This window comes from Nyctibius grandis, chromosome Z (genome assembly GCF_013368605.1).
Source record: "Nyctibius grandis isolate bNycGra1 chromosome Z, bNycGra1.pri, whole genome shotgun sequence".
Taxonomy (NCBI): Eukaryota; Metazoa; Chordata; class Aves; order Nyctibiiformes; family Nyctibiidae; genus Nyctibius; species Nyctibius grandis.
The window spans coordinates 84,765,986-84,790,609 of record NC_090695.1 but is presented as its reverse complement, the minus strand read 5'-3'; the positions used below and the strand labels follow the sequence as shown (position 1 = coordinate 84,790,609).

Here is a 24,624-nt window from a genome sequence, read left to right as displayed (position 1 = left end):
GTGAGTTATGAAGTTACCGCAAGATCTGGGGAGAAGATCAAGGCTTGAATTTTGAGAGTATAGGTCATGATCTCGTGCCTGATGCCTGCCGTGCTCCAGTTGTGAAATAATCTACTGCAAGTCATTTTCTTGCTCATACCGACGAAGCTGCGTTGGGTTTTCAACAGAAGGCTTTGCAGATGTAGTTATTGATAGCACTTAGGGATTATGGAGAACACCTGCATACAGAGAATTGTCCAAGCAAAGATGATTTCGGTTAGTTAAAAATAGTTTTAGTGCACATGAATTGGCCAATTCCATTTTGTACATTGAAATAAAAAATAAGAGAAAAATTCCTTTATACGAGCCCCACTTGGCTTATGTTTAAAGGTATAAAGTAACGAATACGATGCCTGGCAAAGTTACGGTAAGTTTATTGTAGAAATATGAACAAATTACACTTAAGCCACGCTTACTGTACGATAGCAAGATGTGCTGTACTTTAACTTCATTTCAAACAACCCCCTAGGATCTGTGGCCTCTGCCTTGAAACAGCAAAGAAATCTCTGGAGTTCTTTCTGAAATAAACAGACGTCACGACACAAATTGTGAACTGAGGAATCAGAGAGGTTGCCCCAGAGAGAGGCAGAGCACGGGAACCCTGAGCGAGCCTTCCAGCGTGCCGTTGGTCACTTAGTGAAGAAATCCAGTTTGCGTAAGCTTATGCCCTTTGCAGAATACAGTTATGCATTGAATAGTAATGCACTTAATTGTTGCTGTGCTCTGTCCCAACGTCGCAGAAGCGTAAGGGTTTGCCATGCCACGACCCTTCGGGGAACGTGAGTCACCCCCAGAGCAGTAGCCCAGCTTGCGGTCAGTCAAACTGATTAGTGGTACTCTGCACCCACTTCTGCTGGAGCCTGACAGGTCCTTCTTCACCGAGGCCTTTCTGCAAAGCTCTTGAACCTACTACATCCCAGGACTTAGAGGCAGGGATGTCACATTTCTTATCTGTCCTGAACGCTTTAATCTGACAGTACGTAATGGCTAGATTCTTCTTCCAACGTTTCTTTGTACTACAGGGATACACAGCGCTTGGATAAGGGGAGGTTTGTGTTGTATGGGCTGAGAGTTACTCAGTCCTGCTATTCATAGCCTGTACTTTTAACCTGATTATATTCCATCAGGAGTGACAGGCTAATGCTGATACTGTAGAATCAGGACTGGCACTCTTCCCCAAATGAAGACTGTCTCTTTGCATGGAAACTAACTGGAAGACAAAGCTGTTGTCCTTTGCTTGCTTCTTGAAGTAAGCCAGACTTACTTCAAATTCAGGGATGAATTTTCCTGATACCCAGTTACAATATGTTTTATCTCTGCCTGCCACGTGTGTAAATGTTCTGTTGCAGGTGAACTTATAAACATTTCCCTCAGCACAACTGTATGTGATAGTAGAAGCGTGCTTTTATGCTGGAAAATTAAATATTGTTGTAGAGGACTACAAAACTGGAGTAACTTCAGTTAACTCTGATAGAGTTTGATCTGCTGCGTACAAGATTAAGAGTCCCTCCACTGATGCCATTGAAATAATTATCTGTTTACACTTTGGCATGAGAGCAGATATATTAAAATTGTAGGGCAGAACTCGTCTGTTTAAAAATATTCCGTATTCCTTGTAAACAGTCTTTCAGTAGATCTCTCTTGCCTCCTGGACATCTCCAGTACTGGGCTCCCAGCAGGATTTTATCATTAGCCCGTCACTTTGAAGTGATCAGTTATAGCCAGTAGCGATGCTCGTCTTTCTCAGCATCTGTGCCCATCTGCTATTTTCAGTTTGCTGCTGCAGTTGGCAGCAAAGGACAATGAGTCTGCACACAGTACGTCCACTTTGTGTGGGTACTCGTAGAGACATCCAAAACCCTGGCTCTAGCTTTACGTGCAGATTTCCCTCCCTTTCACATCTGGCATTTTTAATCCTTCGTTAGATTTTTCTTCTCCTTTCACTAATTTAACTCTTCCCTCCTCTCCCTTCAGAGCATTTTTTCTTCCAGATGCCTCTCAAAACTTTCCCATCTCCAGCTATTTTGTGAAAGTCCCACCAATTTCTCTCTTTGCCTGATATTTCTTCTTGCTTGGTACCCCTCTGGTTACTTCACCTTTCATTTTAGAAATGTGACCACTTCTTGTTCTTTCCCCACATTTCTCTTTTCTGCTTCTCCCTGTTTCCATCTAACACATCCCTCGTCAGTTTCTCTTATTTGTGGTTTATGCATTGAAAAATTCTCCCTGTGTAGTTATTCACAAGATGAAGAGAAGTGGCTAGAAAAAGATTTCAGTGCATTGAGTCTTGTTTCTTGTAGTGATAATATGAGCTGCATCTGGGAGCGTCTGTGGAAGGACCATGGGCTGCGTGTGCCAAGGCTGGGAATCTGAATTGGAAAGCAGTCAGCTCCCTTCCTTCCCTGCCTGAAAAAAGGCTTGCAGCCCCGGAGACACTCTCGGTCAGCTGGCTAGAGCCGTCTCCCCACCCATGACGAGCCCTGCCAGCTCAGGGTGCGATACTGGGATGGGTGGCACGTTCCACCAATGCTGGCCAGAGCATCTGGAGAACTTTCCATTCTTGGGTCTCCTCAGAGCACAGTACTATGTAACAGAAAATTAGAACTAAAAAGAGAGAGAAACTAATAAAATGAGCCCAAATGTGTTCTGTGAAGGCTGTCATGAGGGAGTAGTGCTACATTTATCCTGACAACTCCTACTCCTCCTCCTCACCTTCACATGGCAATCACAGGGTGCTGAAGCCAGCCTGCCAGTTGGCTTTTTTTGCCTTGTAAGCAGGTGCCTGAGGAGTTGAAAAGTTGGCTCTAATTTCAGAGCTGAACTTAGGGGAGATTATTTTTACATGAAGCGTGTAGGATTGTGTTGAAGTTGGATGATGCAACTCTCTGAAAGGGTTCGCTCTAGAATTTCTTTGCGGTTTCTCCATGCACAATTTCTTCCCCTCTTCCCCTCTGCCCCTTCCTTCCCTCCCTCTGGTGTGTTCTATAGTCCTTATCACTGATGTACTCAAACATAAATTAGGTTCTTGGGTTTTGTCTCCTTTTTATTTGTCTGGGTTATTCAGTCTTTCCTCTCACATTGTTTAAATGAAGAATGTTTCCTCTCGGGAAGATTTAAAGAAAGAGGGGAGGAAAAGCTTTTGGGGGTTCACTAAGCCCATGTCAAAACCTGAAAATTATATTTTCTGTATAAACCACTGATAGTAAACCTACCTATTTCTAATTGTACCTCACCAGCATAGCTAAGCTTTCTTTTTCTTGCTTTGTGCTGCCTCTGCTGCAGTCTTTTTTCTTCTGGCCAGTGATTCCAAATCTATCATCCCCTCCTTTTTTATTTTTCTTTTTTTTTTTTTTTTTAAACTCAGCTGGAATAAGTTGCTTCTGAAGCACTTCTCATACTGCAGCACAGCTTTCCTAGCTCCTCCTGGCAAGGGAACATGCTTGCACTTTATAAAGAGAACGTTGCTGTCTAATCCTGTGCATGGTAGAGATCAACAGGCTCGTTATGAGTCTACTTAAAATGTAATCATGCTGACTTTGGTGCTGTGTAGTTACAAAGGAGGCTTTTGCTTTCATAGTGCAGGTGGGTGACAGCAAAACTAACACACTTCTCTCTGTTGCTGCAGTCTTCTACTGCTGGAAACTTCATTAAGTGGTGCTGAACATGGTGCACAGTGCTTTTGGTCGGTTGGAAATTTCATACACCCTGTTCTTATCCTAGGTGACTCCAGGACAGACCTCCTACTTAACTCATCAGCTGTCATTTTTTCTATATCTGCACATTTCATAAGTGATTTTGCAGTATAAATATTAAATAAATAGGGAAGAAATATCTTTTCCCTTTACTGACAGTAATGGGCTTAAAAATAGAAGTTTGAATTCTGCTTGGAGATCTTAGTTAATTTCTCTGCCTAAGTCAAATGAAAAGCTGAGTAAGACCTGCAAATCTTTAGGCTTCTATGGACTCTAAAATCTATTAAAGGTATGTGCCCTCTCACGAAGGATCAGACCACTGTCAAATTGAAACCTGCCTGCTGGAAAATTGGGTGGTTCTTGTCTGACCAACTGTATTCCTTCTGTGATATGTAAATTTCAACTAAAAGTCTCTTTGAAGGTTGGGGTAATGTAACACATGCAGCCATTTAAATGTAAACCAGCATAGTGGGTTTGCTCAGGCTTGCCAGCCTTCACTGCTGAGGATGGTGGCAGGGTCTTGTTCAGAGTCCTTCCAACAGCTGGAATAAGTAGTGAAGCATGTTAACAGGTGATACAATAGATAATAACGTCACCAAAGTAGTCTAGAATTATATCAAGAGATGTGATATACATATATACAAGAAATCTAGACTTGTATATAGCTACGTATAGATCTGTATGTGCCTATTATAGATATATATATTTAATATATTAATACATATTAATATATAATGCCCATAATACAGATAGGTGTAATCTGCATGTATTTGTAGTTTTTTATCTATAAATTATATTTTGAATTGGTTGCTCTGTATTTTGGTGTTCGTATAATTCTCATTTCTACATATAGTTAAGTACATGTACATGTTTAAGTAAGTGCAATGATTTCCCTAGATATTTTATGTATCACTCATCGCGCTGGCATCTCAGTACACCCTAGATCATGAACTTCAACGGAAAAACAGATTAGCTCTCCAGTTTTCTTCTGAATCCCACCTTTGCTTCATTTTTTTTCTCCTCGCATTATAAGAAGCATCTGGCACATTGCTGGAAAAGAGAATACCTCCAGTCACAAAGAAGAGATTTTGGGCAGTAAGACAACAGCTGCAGAGACTGCATGAACGTAGGGCCAGGCTGTGCTGTGAAGTGACATCCTCTCGTTGTGGTCCAGCTGGCGTGGAGGTGTGACAGCAGCTGGGACTGAGGGAGTCACACAAACCAACGCATCCATAATCCCTGATCAGTCCCTATCATCTGCGATAGTTTGGGCTGGCTATGCTGATGAAGGGTCTAGGACTTCTCGTTTTTCTGAGGTTAGAGAAGTGGATTTTTCCACCATGAAGTTTCTTCCAAAGCCAGTGCAATTGAAGTGGAAGATAGCCCTAACCCGAGGAACTAAGCGTTCGTATAGCTTGCCAACAGTACGAGGCTTTCTAGCGATTCCAGGACTAGTCTTGTGGAGATCACTCAACAAACATGTTTTGCTGTTAAGGTACAATGTATGAATTCTCATTACTTATAAGAATTAGCTTGTAAACATGCAAAACTGAAAGTGCTTCATTTTTGCTGAGTCTGATATTCACAGGTGAGGCTTCCCCATCCTGATTCACAAATTACGTAACTTTTAAAATACAGACTTTTTTAGTGATAAATTTAATGCCATAAAGCAAGACTTCTTGAGAAACATTATCCTGTAATGAAAGTAATCAACCAGTTACGGTTTGAAAAACATACTTGGAGATAAAATCCTGATCACGTTGTTGAGATCTGCCCGTTTATGGTGGCAGGTGAGAGTTTCACCCAACGTGCCAAATGAGGATGTTGGGTTTGTCAGCTCTTGCATAACTTCTCTGTTCATTGATGGTATTTTTGTAGCATGACTAACAAAGATACCCAGCTTCTTCTATTAAGTGGCCACCATCAAACTATAGGACAGATGATACTATTATTAATTATGCTGGTTGCTTAAGCTTGTGCAGACTCAAGGTTTCTCCTTTAGCTAAATTTTGATAGTTTCATGTTGCAAATGGTTTTCTTTTAAAAAATCACTGGAACGAGCAGTACTTTCATGTACTTCAGTTCCATTCATCATGCTTTCACTGATTAGTCCCATTTCCATACCCTAAATAAATAAATAAAAATCTCTAAATCTCTGTTTTCTTTTGCAAACAGGCTAAAACAGTTCCTAAAGGAGGCGTTTTAGACAATGGCTACAGAACACTTATTTTATCAAACACAATACAGTACCTGGAACTATTTTTTTCCTAGTTTTTGACACATATGTAATCATTCAAAGCCTAATACTGTACAGGTTCCTGTCCTCCTAAGTCCTCTAGTATGGACAAACATCATGAAAAACTTAAGACACAGATACTAGGTGGTTTCAAAATACGAATTAGCTCTGGCCAAGTTGAGAAGACTTTTGAAGCGTACAAAGGGGATGCTTGTAACAGGAGGGAAATGCCCAGGGCATTGCTAGCGGGCGACAGCAGGGTATTTCTGAGTGCTGACATTTTGAGCAATAAGCTTTCTCAAAAAGTGCTGTAAGTGTGACTGTGACACCACTTTCTGTAATGAACATGCATCCTTCTCCTTGTCTTAAGTATTTCATCCCTTTTCCAAACTAAGCATCGCCTTCCTTTGTGACTTTGAGTGTGCTCTGATGCTCCCGCATCCCCTAGTGAAATGCATGGTGTGAGGAAGTGTGTCTTCACCAGGGCTGGTTCTCCTCGGAGACACGTATCTCCAGAAATCCTGTCAATTTAGGAGCAACAGAAGGGGTTGTAGCTGATTCTTTGGGAAAATTAACATTTCCCAGTTTCAATAACTTTGTGGCTTCTGTTCCCATGGAAACAAACTGGGACTTGCCACAAACATGGTCTTGCTTGCAAGCAACTGTGGGTTATCAAGGAAGATCTGTGATGCACTAGGTGACTGAAGGTTTCAGGTTTAATTTTCGTATCAAAATGGTAGCTTTGAGCTCAATGAAAGCATTTTTGGAGTCTACTCCTATAAGTTCCCACCTTAAAGTTTGTACATTTTTCTATTCTTTGATTTTCTCCAATATCAGAGATGAACAGAAATGGTTGTCGGGTTTTCCTGTGTCAGATATCAGTCTGCTTCAGAAATAATTAAAATGTTGCAGCTCTTACATGCGGTGTCAGAGAGCACTAGTCTGATTTTTTGAGCTTATTAGGTTGAGCCTCCACTACATGGAACAAAAAGCAGACCTTTCCAAAAGGGTGAGTATGGGGTAAGAAATACCAGAGTGGGAGGCAGATAAACGGAGAAACTTGAGAAAACAGTGAAAAAACCCCAGTGTCCAGCCTCGCTAGGCAGTGGTCTCAGTATTGCAATTAAACTGGTTTTCTGCTTTTGTAGTCATCTCAGGAGAAGAGAGTACAAGTCATTTTGTGCGTATTAGTGAGATGCAATTCTTACTTCAGAAGAGAAGGGTTAAGTGATTTGCCAATTTCCACACAGAAGATAAAGGTCAGAAAAGGAGATGAAGTACAGCCTTTTGGGCTCCCACTTGTGTAGCCTGTTCACTACAACAGCTTTCCAAGTTGTCTAAATATTTTCAAACGCAATAGCAAAAAAACCCCGCAAAACTCACAAAAGTATATCCTTTCAGTTATTTGATCAACTTTGCTAGAACAACAGGAAGTAAAATTGTTTTCCTTTGTAGGATTTTGAGCTGAACAATGAGCTGAAAATGAATGTGTTAAATTTGCTGGAAGAAGTTTTGAGAGACCCCGACCTTCTGCCACAAGAAAGGAAAGCCACTGCAAATATACTGAGGTAAATACATTTCTAATAATTTAGTATGTTAACTGTAGCATGTGAAATAGTTAGGGGATCATGTATTGTAGAATTCACAGGGTTTGGTTTTTCTCCAGAGTATTTAATTTTGAAGGATTACTAAGTGTTTTATTAGCTATAAATCAGAGTGTGTTTTAAGTTTGATTCCTAAAAACTCTAAGGAGTTTTTATGAAATTAGAAAATTTTGCTGTGGAACAGCTGGCAGCCGTGGGAAAAATGCAGCAGGGAAAAATGCTGCCCAGTAAAACAACAAGACCGCTCACTACAACGCCTTGAGGAACTCCTATCTCAATAACGAGCCACCCACTCTGCTAAGCTCACGAGAGGCTGATGATAGCCTAACATGTCATGACATCCTAACAAGGGTAGCTTGCAGAGAGGAATTCTTGTTTAATTAGTGCCATGCAATAAAAGACCTTTAAGCTTCTGCATAACCAGGACTATTTAAATTAGGGTTAGAACACCTTATTTTGTTATTTAGGGTTGGTATTACAGAGTTGAGTGTCTAGCCAAGCCAAAGAGTCAAATCTTCATATGTTTTTGTCAGTGAAAATAATTTTCCCACTAAGTGTGAATATTTTATAGTAACGGGTTTTCATGTAAGTTGTCCTACATTACTAAGGAGCAGTAAACATTTAAAGACTAGGCAGTTGTTAAGATACAATGAAAAATGACATGCTTTGTTAGTATTTTTGTAAGTATTCTGCTGGAAAGCCAATAAGGGTGCAATAAATGCCGCGTGTCTGAGTTTTCTAAGACCATTTGACAAGTTTCCCCATAAGATACATGAAAAAGAATGTCATAAGAATGAGGAGAAAGTTGTTCACCAGGAGGGAAAAAAGTCAAACAAAGGATAAGAAACAAAGATAAGGTCTTAATAAAAGCACTTCATGTCAATGGGATCCTACTTAATTTTTACATAAATAAAAATAAACCTCCTTTTTAGTTTTACTGCATGTGCTGTTACTCAAAGGAAAAATAGTAAGTTTGCTTCATGTGTTTCCTCAGAAGAAACAGCAAGCAAGAAGCGCAAAAAGGATTAGGGTAATGGGTTTTAATACTATGTATGACAGCAAAGGTTCTGTCAGATTGCTCACAGTGGGAAAAACTGTCTTTGGACCTTTAGCTTCTTAAGAAAATATGAGAAAATAAACCTGGGTTGGCTGCTCCTGGCAGAGTAATGGAATAGATTTATAGGTCTCTAACACACAAGTTTGTTAGCAGTTTCCTGTATCCAGTTTCCAATTAGCCCATTTCCATTAGCTGTTGCATCAAAAAATGGGACCTTGGTAATTATGTGTAAACTGTGAGTTGCCCCCGTTTGCATCCTTTGACTGCTGTTCTGTGAACTGGTAAGTATTGTTTGTCCTCTCTTTCCTTCTAGCACTTATTACTTTATTATCTAAGCACACTGTATATGCTATTGAACACAGTTAATCAGATATTTCCATTAAACATTTTAAATGAAGACTGAATTTTTGACCATTCTGTGAGTTTTCACACTGTATTTCTTTTGCAAAAAAAAAAGAAAAAAAGTTAAATTCTGTAAGAAGTGAAAATTCTGAAAAAGTTAAATTTTAAAAAACTGAGAAATCGGAAAAAGAAAAAGCAAAAGGAAGGATTGGTGAAATAAAACAATACTCAATGAAATTAAAATCTAGTAAAAAAAAAGTATGCACAGAAATTGAAATAAAAGTTAACTAAAAATTAACTCATTTGATATATTTTGCAGAAACAGATTGCATTTTTTAAAATCCTTCTTTCACAGTCATTATTCTGACAGTATTTCTTGAAAGGATTATAGCATTGCATTTTACAAGCAGGCGAGTGAAGCATGAATAAAACGACCTGTCCAAGTTCTCAGTGGGAGTTTCTGTTGGAAACAGGTAGACAAAGAAGATTTCATGGGATACAGTCCTCAGCCACGCCATCTTTCATCAACTGTATACCTTAATCCTGCCAGATTTTTCAAACAGCATAGTTTGATTATGGATTTGGTCACACAGAGTCGTAACTCCTTGGTTACAGCCCACCAGCTAGCACTGGAAAAAGAGCCATTGGTGGCTCTGCGTGCAAGACTAGTCCTTTTGGCTGAATGCTGCACGGATGTCCACTGCCCTTCAAAACGAGGGATGAAATTTAAGCCTTGGCTAATGCTGGTTATCAAAAATTCTTTATTGCTTTTCAAGACTGGCAATGCTGCTAACATACACACATGCTGGACAACGTGTATGTCAAATATTTCAATCCTATTTCAATTTCAACTAAATTGCAATTCAATTTCAACACTATTTCAACATTAAGTCCAGTAAGCATCACTGACACAGTATTGCTGTCCCAAGGGTTTGAAAAACTGCTGTGTTCCATTTTCAGTAGCAACTGTATTTCAGTAGCAGCTGAAATTACTCCTGTGTCCTCTCCGTATATTTATTATATATACAAACTCCCCGTAAACTTTCAAAATAAGAATTGTGGCATAAATAAACTTTGTGATAGAAGCTGTTGCATAAATACAACTTTCATAATTTAAACTGTTAAGCTGCAATCAACGGGACATCAGGACATAGTTTCCAAGTTAAAAACGTTATCGCATAAAACAAACTGTCCCAAAGTCTTATGCTGAGCAAAACTGTAACCTGAAGCACTTTGGCTCGTTCTCCAGCCACACGGGAGGCTGTTATTTGCCAGGCATGTCAAATTTGTTAACAGTGAGCTGGTAAGGAGAAATTAATTCTTCAGGAATGGGAACTGCTTCAGTAACCTTGTGAGAATGAGTGCATTGGAGCAGTTCTGATTTTGGACAAAAAATAATTCATCTAGGGTGAAATACACAAACGTTTCGTACATCTCACCCTTTCACTGAAAGGAGGAGCTCTGGTTCTTAAATCACCTCAGGAAAATGGGTTGTCTGGTAACTGAGTGTTTTCCAAGCTTTAAAAAAGCACTGTAGTTACTCCTGGAGATAGACTCTCAGCAAGGCTATATAGTTAACAGAAGAGGAAATTATAGGATATAAGGAATAACCTGCAGCTGAATGTAGTTGTTTATGTGTAACTGTTTATCTGTCGTAGTGACACAGGGGTGCACGTGCCTTTACTCTTCCACAAGCCTTCCTTTTTATTGCACATTATTAAAATAGAAATATTTATAAGCTTTTAATAAACTGATTGAGTTGCCAGTCCTAAGCAGTGACCTGCTGTCCGATGGAGACTGTGAACACACGCTTCTGGCTGCCTCAGGAACCATCTCAGCTGCTAGGACATCAAGCAGGAGTCCCTTTGGTCCTCCAGCTTCTCAGCTTGTTAGTGGATTCAGAGGTGGAACCAACTCCAGACTGTTCTTTGAAAACTCAACTTTTTAATAATCCAAAATATAAAACTGAGGAATAGTTTCTGTCAGGAGGGTTTAGCTTTTCTGGCAGGTTGAAAAGGTCCTTGCTCAATTCTGGAATTAATTTAATGAAGAATGAGAAACCAACAGAAGCAGAAGAGACAATACCTGCATGCCTGCATCCTATCTGACAATACCATTGTATGAACCCAGTTGGCAACCAGGTTTCTAGTGCTGGAAGAACAAAGTTTTTTCTATATTTGCACTAAAAACAAAGATACAGCTTCTGGTGCAAAAAGAGGACACGGTGACATGGAAATGGTTCTTTCCATGATATTCTTGCCTGATGCCTTCTGTGGTGCCATGGCTGGTTGTGGAAGTAGGTCAAAGCAAACACTGAATGTGCTCTCCCCTAAGCTGGGAAGTTGTCTCTGAAGATTACTGTTTATTGTAGTAGGGACGACCAAGACTATATTCCTCTTGAACAAGAACTGCTAAGCTTTAAGCAAATGCTCCCAAACTGCACCAAGACATGAAGAAGCACCATGTTCTACACCAGTGTGTCTCTCATATCATTGTTTTATTTTTTTCTGCATCAGATTACAGATTTTCTATCATTTGCCAACATGGCAGATTACAGTCAATCTTCTGAATGTTAAGAGAAGGCTTGTAATGGAATAAAATTATTTCTTGAGTTCTTGAACCATCCATAGTTTATAATGACAGGGTGAGGGGAAAGGAGTTTCCTCTCTGCATTGACTTAGAAAAAATTCTTTGGTGGGACCCACTGTGTCTAACTGAAGCACCTAACCACAAAACAAACCATAGACAGCTAGTGAAGCACTCCTTCCAAGGTAACTGCCTATCACAAAGGCAATTCTGTCCACCAAAATTGTCTGTTAAGTTAGGCAGCCTGACTGTTCCTCCAGAGATCACAGAAGACACCTTCCTTTCTCAGACAATTACAGAACACAGGCAGTGACTTGTGGAGGGTGTGAATCCCACCCAGGATGTCCTAAAGGTATCTAGAGTCTTTCTTGTGGAAATGTGTAGAGGTGCTCCCAGGTATGGCATTTCTCTTTTGGTTCACGTACCAATATCTGGTTTGGAGAAATGCTGCTCAGTCCATCACCACCACATACACACCTCCTTGCAAAGATGTTATCTTTTTGGTTTTCCTCTAGGTGGAGGGCTTTAATCTAATACTACTTAGAGGAGGAATATAAATTACCCATCTAGAACTGAAGGGCTTCTTTACTGTTATTAGAAATCAAATTGTTTGAAGATTTTTGACAGCATATTTTTTATGTGAAAGCACAGATTGTCATAACTGGAAGTTTTGATGGAGCTTTCATTCAAAAGGCTTCTCTGGGAGAGGGTGAAAATGGGAAGGAGCAGTGAGCCAGTTGACATGCCCCTCACAAAAACATTCACCCAATTGATATGTGAGCGTCAATAGGCTTTTTAGATGTTCTGAGAGGTGCTTGCTGAAGGCTTTATATCTCAAAGGCCTTGGCATATCAGAATTCTGGTTTGCCAGTCCACCCTCACTGTAGGTCTTGGCTTCCCCATATTTCAGTTTTCGTAGTCTACGCTCAACTCTGAAAAGTAGAGGAATTCAGAGTGAGGTTAGGAAAAGCATTTCTTACCATAAATCCCATGTTCAAACACTCGTGAAAGAAAGTTCATGCTTTCTGAGCCTATGTATGGGCATATTCCATGGACTGTCTCCTTAGAAGGATATGGGGTACAAATGTCTCTTTTTACAAACTGACCCCACCTTCAAGTGTATGTGCGCATATGTGAGTATAAATCTCTTGGAAAATCAGCCCCTTTGTTAGCAGAGATTAGAGGAGGAGGAAAGGTTGGTTTGTATTCTGAAGATATTATGGTCAGCTCTGGGAAAGACTGTATAGAATATGAATGGCAAGAAAAGTGTTTGTGAGAGATACTGAGCTACTTCATGCCTTCTTCGGTCATCAAACAGAACAGCTGGTATTTTTTGTGTGATGAGATTTTTGCTGAATGGACTGACAGGGTTTCTCTGCAGGGTAAAAAAGCTTCTTTTTTTTTTTATTCAATATCCGTTCTGAAAGCTAGGCAAACCTACTGAAGTATGTTTTGCTTGAGATTTTATCAACCTTATTTACGAACCCCTGAAATCTACGTAAAATTTCATTGATGAAACGAATGTGTGAAGCAGGTGAGGCGAAGCAGGAAGGTGTGAAGTTCAGAGTGAACAGCAGAGAATAACTTCGATAGATAGTCCTATCTGGAGAAAAAAAGAGTGGTTCAAGAAACAGTTCATCCTTCTTCTTCCTCAGAATAAATGTAAATGAAATCCAGGGATATGCAGAGGTTAAAATTTGACAGATGACCAATTTTCTGCCTTCTATGATCTCACCAGACAATACATTTCAGGCTCTACAACTTATACCAGCTTTTAAAATATTTTTAAAATATTTTATTTACCGTAAAGGAATGAGGAGACAGATGTTAATGTTTTCAGCTAGAAAATTATTTTAATATTTGGACTGGTCAGGCATGAAGAATAGTTTAAGTGAGAGAGAGGTCTAATCTTAGCTCCTGACTTTAAGAATTAGAGTTATTTCTTCCTTCATCTGTTATTTAATTCCTTCATTTGTAAGGATGGAGGTGTCACCCCACTCAGTCCTCCCTGAGAAGGATGCTGTTCACCAGTCTGGCAGAATCTCTCCTTACCTTTGCTTTCTCTCATAACTCTTTTCACATGGACCTGTGCTTCTTACCTAGCTTCCAGGAGGCTCTCCAAGGATTGCAATGGGGCCTGCCCAAGCAGAACTGATCAGCTCAACATATCTTCGTAGACCTCTGTTGAAACTAGGTATCCCAAAGCTGACAACAGTGCAGACTGAAGTGGAAGCTACTATTGATGCTATCAAAAAGTAGCTTTATCCAGTCTAGAGTTGCGTTTTCCTCTGCAGATTTAAACACAGAGCATTTATGGATAAAAGGAGAATTTTTTTCATGAGACCACTGTGTTGGACAAAAAGCACCAGTCATCTCTGCAGAATAAAGGATTGGAAGTCTGCATAAAATGTGAGATGTCATGTTAGAGAGTATCAGCAGGCAAAGATGAGGAAAAGTTAAGTGTTTTCGGCCTTTTAAGAATCTCATGTTTCCTACTTTATTTTGTATTAAGCAAATACCATTTCTATATCAAAGATGAGAACTCCAGCCAGTATAAAGTTATATGTAAGGAACTCAAATGGTGAGCTTACGGGATTACTGAGAACACCTGGGGCAGAAGGGCAAGCCCTCTTTTTTTTACCACCAGGAAGCACATGCTCTTGTCGTATGATGAACAATACCTTTCTGCAGGCAATCGGTCATGAGACACGGCACAAAATAAGCTGCTCAGGTAAGACAGATTGCCAGTCTATTTAGAGTTACTGAGGCTGCACACCGTTATTATCTGGAGAAGCAGCTTAGGGTTCTCCTGAAGAAGTAGACATTAAAGACTTCACATGACTTGCCCATCGGACGTAAGGAGTTTCCAGCTCCTATGAAGAAAGGGGCATTTTGTGTGGATTTGATAGGCTGAAAATAAAGGCAAGGAGGTTTCTTAGATCCTGTCTCTGTGTATCTGCATTTGATTTTCACCTAGTCCTCCAATTTGGCAAACCAAAAGGAAACAACAGCAACCCACAACAGAAGAACCTAGTGTACTAAGCATTAACACTTTCTCCCCACCCACATGGCACAATTCCGTATCTTACACTCATAGCTAAAATCTCCAGGCAATATAGTCTTTTTCTTTTAACCCCTTCCCCAGCTGGTGCAGGGGAAGTCTGTTACTACAGAGTGCAAAAATAAAGAATTGGGAGGACCATGAGAAAACACCGGGTCCACTTGCTGTGCTTTCTGCAATGATCAGTAGAACTGGATCTTCTTTGAAAACGCTCATCTAAACTTTCCTTGAAAGTTCAGCTGACGAGGGCTCCATAACTTCTGCAGAAAGCCTGTGTATGTGCTCACCTATACTTGCAGCTGGAAAATGGAACTTAATGTTGAAACTAAATCCCCCCGATGCAAATCAGTCCAGTGACTTCTTGCTGTGTCCTTGGTGTCTTTGTAGGCACCCTTTTATATACCAACATACTGTTCTTTCTCCCTAAATCTTCTCCTTCCTATATTATATAAATCCAGTCTCTTCAAGGTTTCTTTGAGTCTATATTTTCCACATGAAGGGGGAAGATCTTAGAATTATGTGCCAAGATACTACATCAGGGTAGATGGGGTTTGATGAATACTTATTACTTCTGCTGGGTTCATTTTTGACTTTGAAATAACCCTAATAATAATAGGTTTTCTATAGCAGAATTGGAAGCATGGATTAACACTTGTATTACTGAAAGCAAATCACGTACTTGCTACAAGTAAAATCTGCTAGCAGTTTGTTGTTATTTCCATGCTCACAGCTCTTGTGTTGGACACTGAATAGGATGGTGTAGTGCCAATAAACAAGAAGACTTCCCAGTGAATCACTCTTTTATGCGTGCCTATTTTGCTGTCTTTTCTTCACTTATCAAATGTTGATTTTTTTTCAAACATTTCCCCAGAATATCATTTAGCACAGTAGTTTAAAAATCAGAGAACAGGCTTGAGATGTCATTTTCCACCTTTAGGTTTCCTAGGATTATTCAGAATAGAGAGCTTCTGATTAAATATTTTTGTTACTGCGTTGTGTTTTTGAATTGCTAGTCCAGTTCTTGAAAAGGGAATTTTTCTTTGTCCACCAAAATTCTTTGCACTAAAGCCAGTGTGGGATAGATGTAGAAACCTTATCACTAGAATCAGCACATAAGTACAGTAGTTATTGACCATTCTACAGTATATGCTGTTCTTACCTCAGAGATTTTAAGCCTCCATGACCATCATTTTACCCTAGGTGACTCTGATGTTGGACCATTTTGTACACTTTTATTTAAAACAAGACATGAGATTTTAGGTACCAGATTTTTTTTTTTCTATACCTCTTCAGTTGTAGTCTTAGATAAACATGATTGCCTGACTGTGATAAGGTTTTCTCATAACCATAGACAATTTTATTTATATAGGATGTTCTGCTACTTAATTTTTCAGGGCTCTTTCTCAGGATGATCAAGATGATACCCATTTAAAAATAGAGGATATCATTCAGATGGTAAGTTCATCTTGAAATTTAAACATACTATAAAAAATACTCCTAGAGAAATGTTGTGGTTTTAAGTCCATAAAATGTAGCACAAATGCAACTTTACAACTCGGGGCAGAAACACTGTTCTTTTATGTATGTCAGGCATGTACATTTCAGTTTAGAGAAAGAAAGAATTTGGAGCCTGTGTCAAAGATGAACAGGTCAAAACTTTAGGATTTGGATTTAGATCACATGGTGGAAAAAAAACCCCAGAAATATATTAATATATATTAAATGATAAAGTGTCTGTGATCTTAGCTGCCATCAGGACCATAGCTGGCCTTGACTGACAATGCCCATCCTCCAAACCGTAGTCACCACCATCTTAAGTGCATTGCATTAATCCGAAGAAGAGTGTGGTCAATGAACTAGGTGCAGGGTGATTATGTGGAAGGTAACGCAGAATGCACAGACTTTAATTAACCTACGTACGTACTCATGACTTGGTATGTGCCTGTTTTCCTGTGAGTTTCCAGCCTGATGTTAACCCTTATGCTGTTAGCAATTTTTCTTAATTCTTATTTCTTTGTACCAAAGAAGTTAATTACAACTCTGTGTTGAAAGTTCATATGAAGTTCTTAAATACCCTGTGCTTTGAAAATGTCCTTTGATGCAGAAAGAGATCATTAAGAGTTCTCTTTATTTTTGCAGTCAGATTGTCCAAAACCAGAGTGCTTTGAGACTTTGTCGGCCATGGAGCTTGCAGAGCAAATAACTCTTTTAGATCATGTAGTTTTCCGAAGCATACCCTATGAGTAAGTGTTCTCCTACGAGTGGCTGAAGTGAGTATGGTGGATGAGTTGCTGACTGGCAGTGTTAGGCACTACACTAATCCGTGCTACTGACAAAAGGGTTTGCATACATAACAGGATAAAGTCCTTTGGCTCTTTCTGTCATTGCCTCTGACTCCCCTATAGTTTCATCATGTTTTGAAAGACTGAATTCTTTGCTAAGAAAAAAAAAATCTGTAGTCTAAAGCCCTGGGCTAGTGAAGGGTGAATAAAGTATGAATATAGTATGGAAGTGCTGAGTCTCTAGGGAGGGAGTGTCAAATCAGCTTCATTCATACAGCAGTTTAACACGGGTGTAACCACGTTGGCTGACAAGACCAATTCCAAATAGAGTCACAATGCTGAAAATCAGAATGGGGGGATTGAGGGAGGGGATTAAAAGAAAAATAAATCTTCTTTATAATATTTACTGCTTCAGACAGCATTAAAAATGGTATAGTGAAATGCTGGAATTAGTGTAAAGCTGTGTTATTAGCTTCTAACAAAATGAGGTATACTTGAAATCCACATAGGACAGCTGTGTATATTAAGGGCATCTTTTGTTTGTTTTTTTCTCCCTCCTCAATATCTAGAGAGTTTCTTGGGCAGGGCTGGATGAAAATGGATAAAAATGAGAGAACACCCTATATTATGAAAACTAGTCAACATTTTAATGATGTAAGTACTCTTAAGTATAGATTGCTTTCTAGGAACTCTATTGACACTGTCTATGACCTCTAAAACAATTTTTTTTTTTTCACAATGTAATGTAACTTCTTATCTAGTAGTGACTGAATGTTACAGTCTGTTTGTAGTTAAACTTTTAAATCAAAGGATGTGAAGATTCTTATTTTTGAGAATTGGTACTCAGCATTTCAATGGCAATTTAATAGAGTAGAACATTTTAAACTGTACTACAATGCCTTGTTGCTTACAGCAGAAACTAGATTTTCTCCAGAGAGTGAAAACATAACACCAATTCTATTTAATGAATGCCGTTTGTACCCCCAACCATATCTTTGCTCTTTACCATTTTCCTCGAGTTTTACTGAGAGACTTCCCACTCAGTTTTATTACTGTTGGCTTGGAGATACTCCCCATTGCATCACTTACCTTTCTTTCATATCATCATTCCCCCCCACTTCCCTACAACACTGTTCTCAATACACTTTCTCTGGTTTTATTAAGAGCCATGAGTTCTGCTGTGCATTAGTTTTTTCCGCCTCGTTCATTAAATAATTATATGTTGAAAGGGATTATATTTAAATGTCCTAAATTTCTTCCTCTTTGTTTGGTCAGATGAGTAACCTTGTTGCCTCCCAAATCATGAATTACGCTGATGTCAGCTCCCGGGCTAACTCAATTGAAAAGTGGGTAGCAGTAGCTGATATTTGTCGATGTATGCACAATTACAATGGTGTGTTAGAAATCACGTCAGCCTTGAACAGAAGTGCAATCTACAGACTTAAGAAAACTTGGGGTAAAGTATCCAAACAGGTAAGAAAGGTACGATTGCAAGTAGGGTTTCTAGATTTCATTGGTCAGTGTGTTGTTCAGAGAACAGCGTGTTGAGATAGGATTCCTCCCATAGATATTTCTGCTTTTACAGTTCTCTGACTATTTGCTGGGAGCACCAAGTGGTACTGGTATTTCATGTCAAGGTCTTGTGTATTTCGTTTATCCTTGTTTTTTATATCATTAATTAAATATCTGTGGGAACAAACTGATTTCAACGGAATTAGCAGGTGCCTAAGACTACAACTTGAGCCTGAAGTACTGAAATAGTTGAGAAAACTAAATGTAGATGTTTGCAGATATACACATCTAGGTGGTTACTAGCTATAACTAAAATCAGATCAGGTGCCTAGAATAGGAGCCATATTTCCCTGCCTCTGCAGAAAGTCGGTAGCAAGGTCAGCACTTCTTCTTAAGGTGGTGAGGTTTTTGCTACCCAGTGAGAGACTATAGACAGCCAGTCTTATTTCTCATTTAGGGGCCCAAGTTTAGATGCAGTGAATAGCTCCATTTAACCCTTACCTTGCTGCTGAGACTGTCAGCAGCATGGCTAAGGCTGTGAGAATGACTGCCAGTAACAAAAATAAGACACAAAAAAAAGAGATTAGCCAGGACGAAGAGCATCCAGTCTCTTACGTTCTCTGTTTTAAATGGTTTGGAGAAATTGGTTGAATGATTTAAATCTCAGCTTTCTGCTATTTCAAAAAAAAAAAGTGAATATTTTAGTATGGTAGAATAACGGAGCAAAGAGGTCAGTAGGACAGAGCCCATCTCTTGTAAGTTAGGCAGTATTTGAATACCGAGTTTACTCCAGCTAATTGGAGGATTTTAGGTTGCCCATTTTAGATCTGGGTAATCAACATGCAAAAGGTGGGCTTTTATCATGGCATTTCTTCCTCCGTATGTTTCTGCAGCTTTTGCAAAGCACTAAAGCAGCCCAAGCAATGAAATCCACTTAAAATGCATTCTGGCTGTACTGCCTTCTCCAGTCAGCTTTTTCTCAGCTGCTTTATAGCTGGTGCTACGTTCTTTTATTTAAAAAATATTTTTTTTTAAATCCTTTCAATACAAACTGTTATATAAGAGTTTACCTCCAAAAGATTTTATGTTTAGAATTTGATTTTTAAACTTCTCAATTAAAAAAAAAAAACAGCAGATTAATGTTTTGCACAGTTCCAGTACTCATTGGAAACGTAATCTGAGTGTTTCATCAGCCTGCATTCAGATGAAAAAGAAAGTGACTGTTTCTGCCTACAGCTTTCTTTTAATTAGAAATTTAGTTTCAAAAATGACAAGTTCCTCATGATTCTCTATACTGTCCCAAGTCTATAGCATAAATAGACTGAAAAGCAAATTTATTTCACTTCACAAGTAACCAGGCTCTGATGGTGCCCACTGAAAGTAATTTGATGTATTTTCAAATACATATTCAGCTTTTATCAGAAACTGAAGGCAAAACCAGCTTAGTGCAAGCTGCAAGGCAGTGAACATCCTTTACTGTCACTAATTTCAGTAAATGCTGGAGGATCCTCAGCAACACGTAAGATCAAGTCCTTAACGTTCTTGTATACACAGTAAACTGAATTGCTGACCATTTATTTAATGAACTTGTGTTTTTTTCTTGAATTTGCAGGCTAATAATATTAGCATAGATACAGGTTCTGTGTATCACTCAAAGGAAAATCTTTAATGCTGCCTAATCTCCATTTTCAGAAATACACTAGGAACTACAATAAAGCTAAATTCCTAATGCCTCTGTCATTACTTTTGAAAATGGGGTGAAGATGCTAAGTGAATTACACCTTTTCTAAAATCTAAGCTGAGTCATTTGTGTGCAACAGCAATGACATTTGTAATGCATTTTCTTTCTAGACAAAAGCTCTCATGGACAAGCTTCAGAAGACTGTATCATCTGAAGGAAGATTTAAAAACCTTAGGGAAACGCTCAAGAAGTATGCTTCCCTGCAATATGCAATTGTGTTTTGTTGTAAACAGTGGATAGTACATATTAAAGATGAATTGGCTTTGATTAAGCTTTAATGATTAATATAATATTGGATAATATTTTTACCTAATAACCTTTTAAATTCTAGTTTTATTCTATTTGGCATCATTGTTTTTCTGAATATCCTGTGATTTAGTACCCCTGACAGATAAATATAATATCTCCAGAGAATTACTGAAACAAATTAAACTATTACTCTGTGTGAATGTTCCCTGTTGGGGTTTTACTTACACTGATAAACTTTTCAATAAGTGTAAAGCCAGGTTTATAAATAGAAGTTCTTATTCAAAAACAGGATTCCAAAGAGTCCTTGTTCCAGATAAGAAGTTTAGGACTTAGGACTAAGCCTGAGTCAGATCAAAGACCCGTTCACCCCATTGTCTTGCTTCTGACAGTGGCCAGTAGCTGACGAGAGGAACGTAGGAGCAGGACAAATGCACAGTGGTATTTCCTCTCCTGTAGCCTCCCAGCCCCTGTAGTCTGCCACCGTGGAAAACAGCCTGCTTTTTTTGTACAGTAATCCTTGAATAGTTTTTTTCTTTAACTGATTTGCCAGATTGTGTTTGACCTTATGTAATTTTGGTATCCAAAATACCCTGTGGCAAGGGTTCTACGATTCACATATCGACTCCGGCTGCACGCGTACAAAACATGTATTTTTGCAAGTTCTGTAATCAGAATTAGGCTTTCCAGGATTCAGTGGTACAACTGCTTTAAATAATCTCGAGAGAAGCAAGGAATTGATCTACTGGAATAATTAGTGGAATGTTTCAGAATATCTATAGTTCAAGTTAGTCGATTTTTACTTTAAAAATATTGTTGGGGAGCTAATCACTTTTTAAAAAATGTTTTTACTCACAATATACGAACAGGTACTTTTATGCACCTTTCAGTTAATATGTTGCTTGCCTGTGTACAACAGTCATCCTCATTACATAAAAAATACCCAGAATGAAGTGCACTGCTGAGCATTGTCAGCAGTCTGCCTAAGTTAAGAGTACAGCCATCACCCTGCGTTCTTCCTATGCCACAGCTTCAGAAAACCAAGTTTGCTGCTATTTCTGCTGAGGCAAGAATCAGTGAGTGTGGAGCAGTGATTGTTGCATTAGGGAAGCAACAATCATTATCCCATTCCTCCTGTCCCTCCAGTTAAAGAAAATCCCTATTCTCTAGGGTCTCACTCCATCACTTTACCATTCTGCCTTTTACTAAAGGTTATCTGCCATTTATATTAGATATTGGACAGAATATATTCAGTTTCTCATGGGCAGAGCAAATACAACTCGAGTGAAGTCAGAGAAGCTGTTTACCTTAGAAATGGATGCAACCCATTGACTAGAAGTACATTAAGTAATAAAGAGTTCGTGTGAGTTATAAAAAAAAATAGTTTGCAAATTTACTGACAGGCAAATATGCTGATTTCTTGTTTCACAGTTGTAACCCACCTGCCGTGCCCTACCTTGGCATGTACCTGACAGACCTGGCATTTATTGAAGAAGGAACACCGAACTTCACTGAGGAAGGCCTTGTCAATTTTTCCAAAATGAGAATGGTAATTTTCGGTTCCTTATGCTTTCCCAACAGGTGTTACGTGAGCTAATTATTGATTTAATTACAACTCCTTTGAATGTAACATCTAAGACGTACAAGTGTATTGGCGTCATGCAGGATAGGCAGTGATCTGAAAGCAATTACGTGACCCAGTCTTCTATCACCACCTTCTGGTTAACGGAGTATTTTTACAGGGTGAATTTGCCTCCAATTTGTTTTCTGAGAAAGGACAGACAGAAAAAGCAGCTGTCCGAAGCTCGTGAAGGAGCAACAAAAGGCTTTTTGAAATAACCAAAATTAAAGGAATGTAGCGATTCACCAGAAAGCAGGAATCACAATCTTCTTTTCAAGTCTGCTAGGGTCTATCTACAAAAGCATTTTAAAGTTGATTTCTCTCCAAGTACCAGGTAATGTTGTTCTGTAACAATTCCTCAGAGGGAAGCATGGAAATTTCTTATCTCAGCTTAACGCCCTTCTTATGGCTACGCATTGCAGCAGTCACTGGAGGCAAAGAGAGGTTATCAGTATGGGGAGAAGAGGGACAAGGTGGTTCCCTTGAGGCTGACTGAACACTAAATGGTTAATTTGGGGAAGTGAAATCCTTGGAAGCTGTTAGGAGATGGTATCTGCCCTTCCTTTCCCTCCTCCCGGGATAAATTGCGTAATTAGGTGCAAAATTCTAGCTTTATGTGGCTTAGCTGAAGTCAAAATGCCGTTGTACTTACTCATATACATGTATTCTTTTGAAAGATCTCACATATTGTCAGGGAAATACGCCAGTTCCAGCAGACCTCCTACCGCATAGAGCATCAGCAGAAGGTAAGGCTCCTCTTAGGCACTGTTACCTGCTAATGGAATCAACGCTGGGGTAGCAGTTTAGTTGTAAGATACAGCTGTTGTTGAAAGCTAAAATCAATGTATTCTGCTCCCACACACAGAGAGGAGAGGACAGGCAGAAATACAGACAGGTACTCTGGGGCTGTAATACCCTCACCGGGCAGAAACTCTTTATTTGACGCTGTGTGTAGAAGCAAGTTTTTTCCTCCTTCTCTGGAAGCTCTCTTGGGACTGCATCCTTTGTGGGTCTGGGGTACGAGGGAACGGGTTCAAAGGGAAATGTGTTCTCCCTGCCCAGCTGGAAGCGTAATTCCCAAGGGAATCCCAGAATCCTGGGATCAGGGCGCAGGAGATGGCCCAAGCATCTGCTGATGCTGTGTGCATCCTGCAGCTCTTTCCCCCTTGTCCCTCACGGGAGTGATGAAAATTTGCCCAAAGCCAGTCTGTGCCTTCAGAGAAGACTTCATCTTGGACTCCAGAAGAGCAACGTGGGCTTAGGTAACCTGGCTAAGGGTTTGCCCATTTATAAGAGGCCGTACTTGATTCGTAGAGCACTGCTGGTGCAGCTTTACACCATTCAAACGAGCGGTTGTGTTTCACAAGAAAACAACGTGAGGGGATCTCGGGATCTGGAATGGGCTGAAGCGGGGAAGGAAAACAGAGAAAATTTTGTGGAAGTAGCATGTAGTCTGTTGGTCTGTGTTTTCTGCCTTCCAGGTCACTCACTATTTACTTGACAAGACACTCATCATAGACGAAGATACCTTGTATGAGCTTTCCCTGAAGATAGAACCCAGACTCCCCGCCTGAAGAGCCAGCTTTGCCTCAGAGTCTACAGAAAGCTTTAGTACAATGAACGAAGTCATGCATGCCAAGTCCTAAAGACAGGAAGGGAAGTATCGAGAAGAATGCAAGCTCTCTTTTTTCAGTAAGAGGTACAGAGCCTCACAGCGTTTCCCTCTCAGGCAACGAAAATGAGCATTGGAGGTGGAAGGCAAAGATGCTTCCTACCTGGATTAAGTGATTGCTGCTTTGCAAAGATAATGTTTTGCAGTAGGGACTATGCATTTAATGGAAAATAGGAGACTTTCCTGTGAATGGGTACTCACTGTAGCCATCTTATGTGACAAATTAAGGGGACAGATTCAAATGGTGGTAATATACTGAGGTATATTGAGGTAAATGAGCAAAATGAGATGGCTGTGATGTGGTCTGGGTTGATGGCTAACTGTGCGTTCACTGAGGCAGTAACGGTCGTGTTGTCCTCATGTCGTGTTAACTTCAATGAAAAAACGGCATAACAGTCATCTACTATCTTGGAGTGACATTAAGGTAGCATCTAGTATCTTCAGATCTGCAGCTGTTCAAAATAACTTGCTATACATTTAATGCTACCCTTTATAAAATGTTATCATCCTCTAAATGTCTTGTCACCCTTTTCTAAGGTGACTTATTTTACCTATAAATGAATTGTGAATATTTTTTCATTAATACACAATGAGAGTATTTACAGCATGGAAAGCAAATGAACTAGTTGAATAGCTGTAAATAGTTGCCAGCCTTGCAAGCTTCAGCTGGGAAATACAAGGTTAGGAGCTATACCTGAGACTTGAGAAATCCGGACGTACAGAAAATGCGATGGTTAGTCGTGTTGCACACAGCCCTGGAAAAGGCACTTTATTTTTCTGCACCTCTTGCAGCTTCTCTGACAAGTCAGGCTACAGAGCACTTTCTGGACACACTGTGGAGAGAAATGCATGTCTGGTCTGGCAATGGGTAGCGATCAGCTGGAGCGACAGTTTCATTTTACGTGGAATCAGTGGTTTGAAAAATGTCTATTT

The 24,624-nt window shown here is 39.5% G+C and overlaps 1 protein-coding gene across 1 annotated transcript in view; it reads left to right on the top strand.

Moving 5' to 3' along the window:
* The window catches only part of RASGRF2 (Ras protein specific guanine nucleotide releasing factor 2), a 128,223-nt gene extending 104,029 nt beyond the window's left edge, over nucleotides 1-24,194 (top strand). Inside the window, exons 19-27 of the mRNA XM_068423619.1 lie at nucleotides 7,423-7,535; nucleotides 16,012-16,072; nucleotides 16,757-16,860; nucleotides 17,469-17,553; nucleotides 18,175-18,372; nucleotides 20,263-20,342; nucleotides 21,830-21,947; nucleotides 22,697-22,765; nucleotides 23,501-24,194. Of these exons, the coding sequence (XP_068279720.1) occupies nucleotides 7,423-7,535; nucleotides 16,012-16,072; nucleotides 16,757-16,860; nucleotides 17,469-17,553; nucleotides 18,175-18,372; nucleotides 20,263-20,342; nucleotides 21,830-21,947; nucleotides 22,697-22,765; nucleotides 23,501-23,593 (921 nt within the window). The 3' untranslated portion in view covers nucleotides 23,594-24,194. The remainder of the gene's footprint in view (nucleotides 1-7,422; nucleotides 7,536-16,011; nucleotides 16,073-16,756; nucleotides 16,861-17,468; nucleotides 17,554-18,174; nucleotides 18,373-20,262; nucleotides 20,343-21,829; nucleotides 21,948-22,696; nucleotides 22,766-23,500) is intronic.
* The last annotated feature ends 430 nt before the right edge of the window (nucleotides 24,195-24,624 follow it).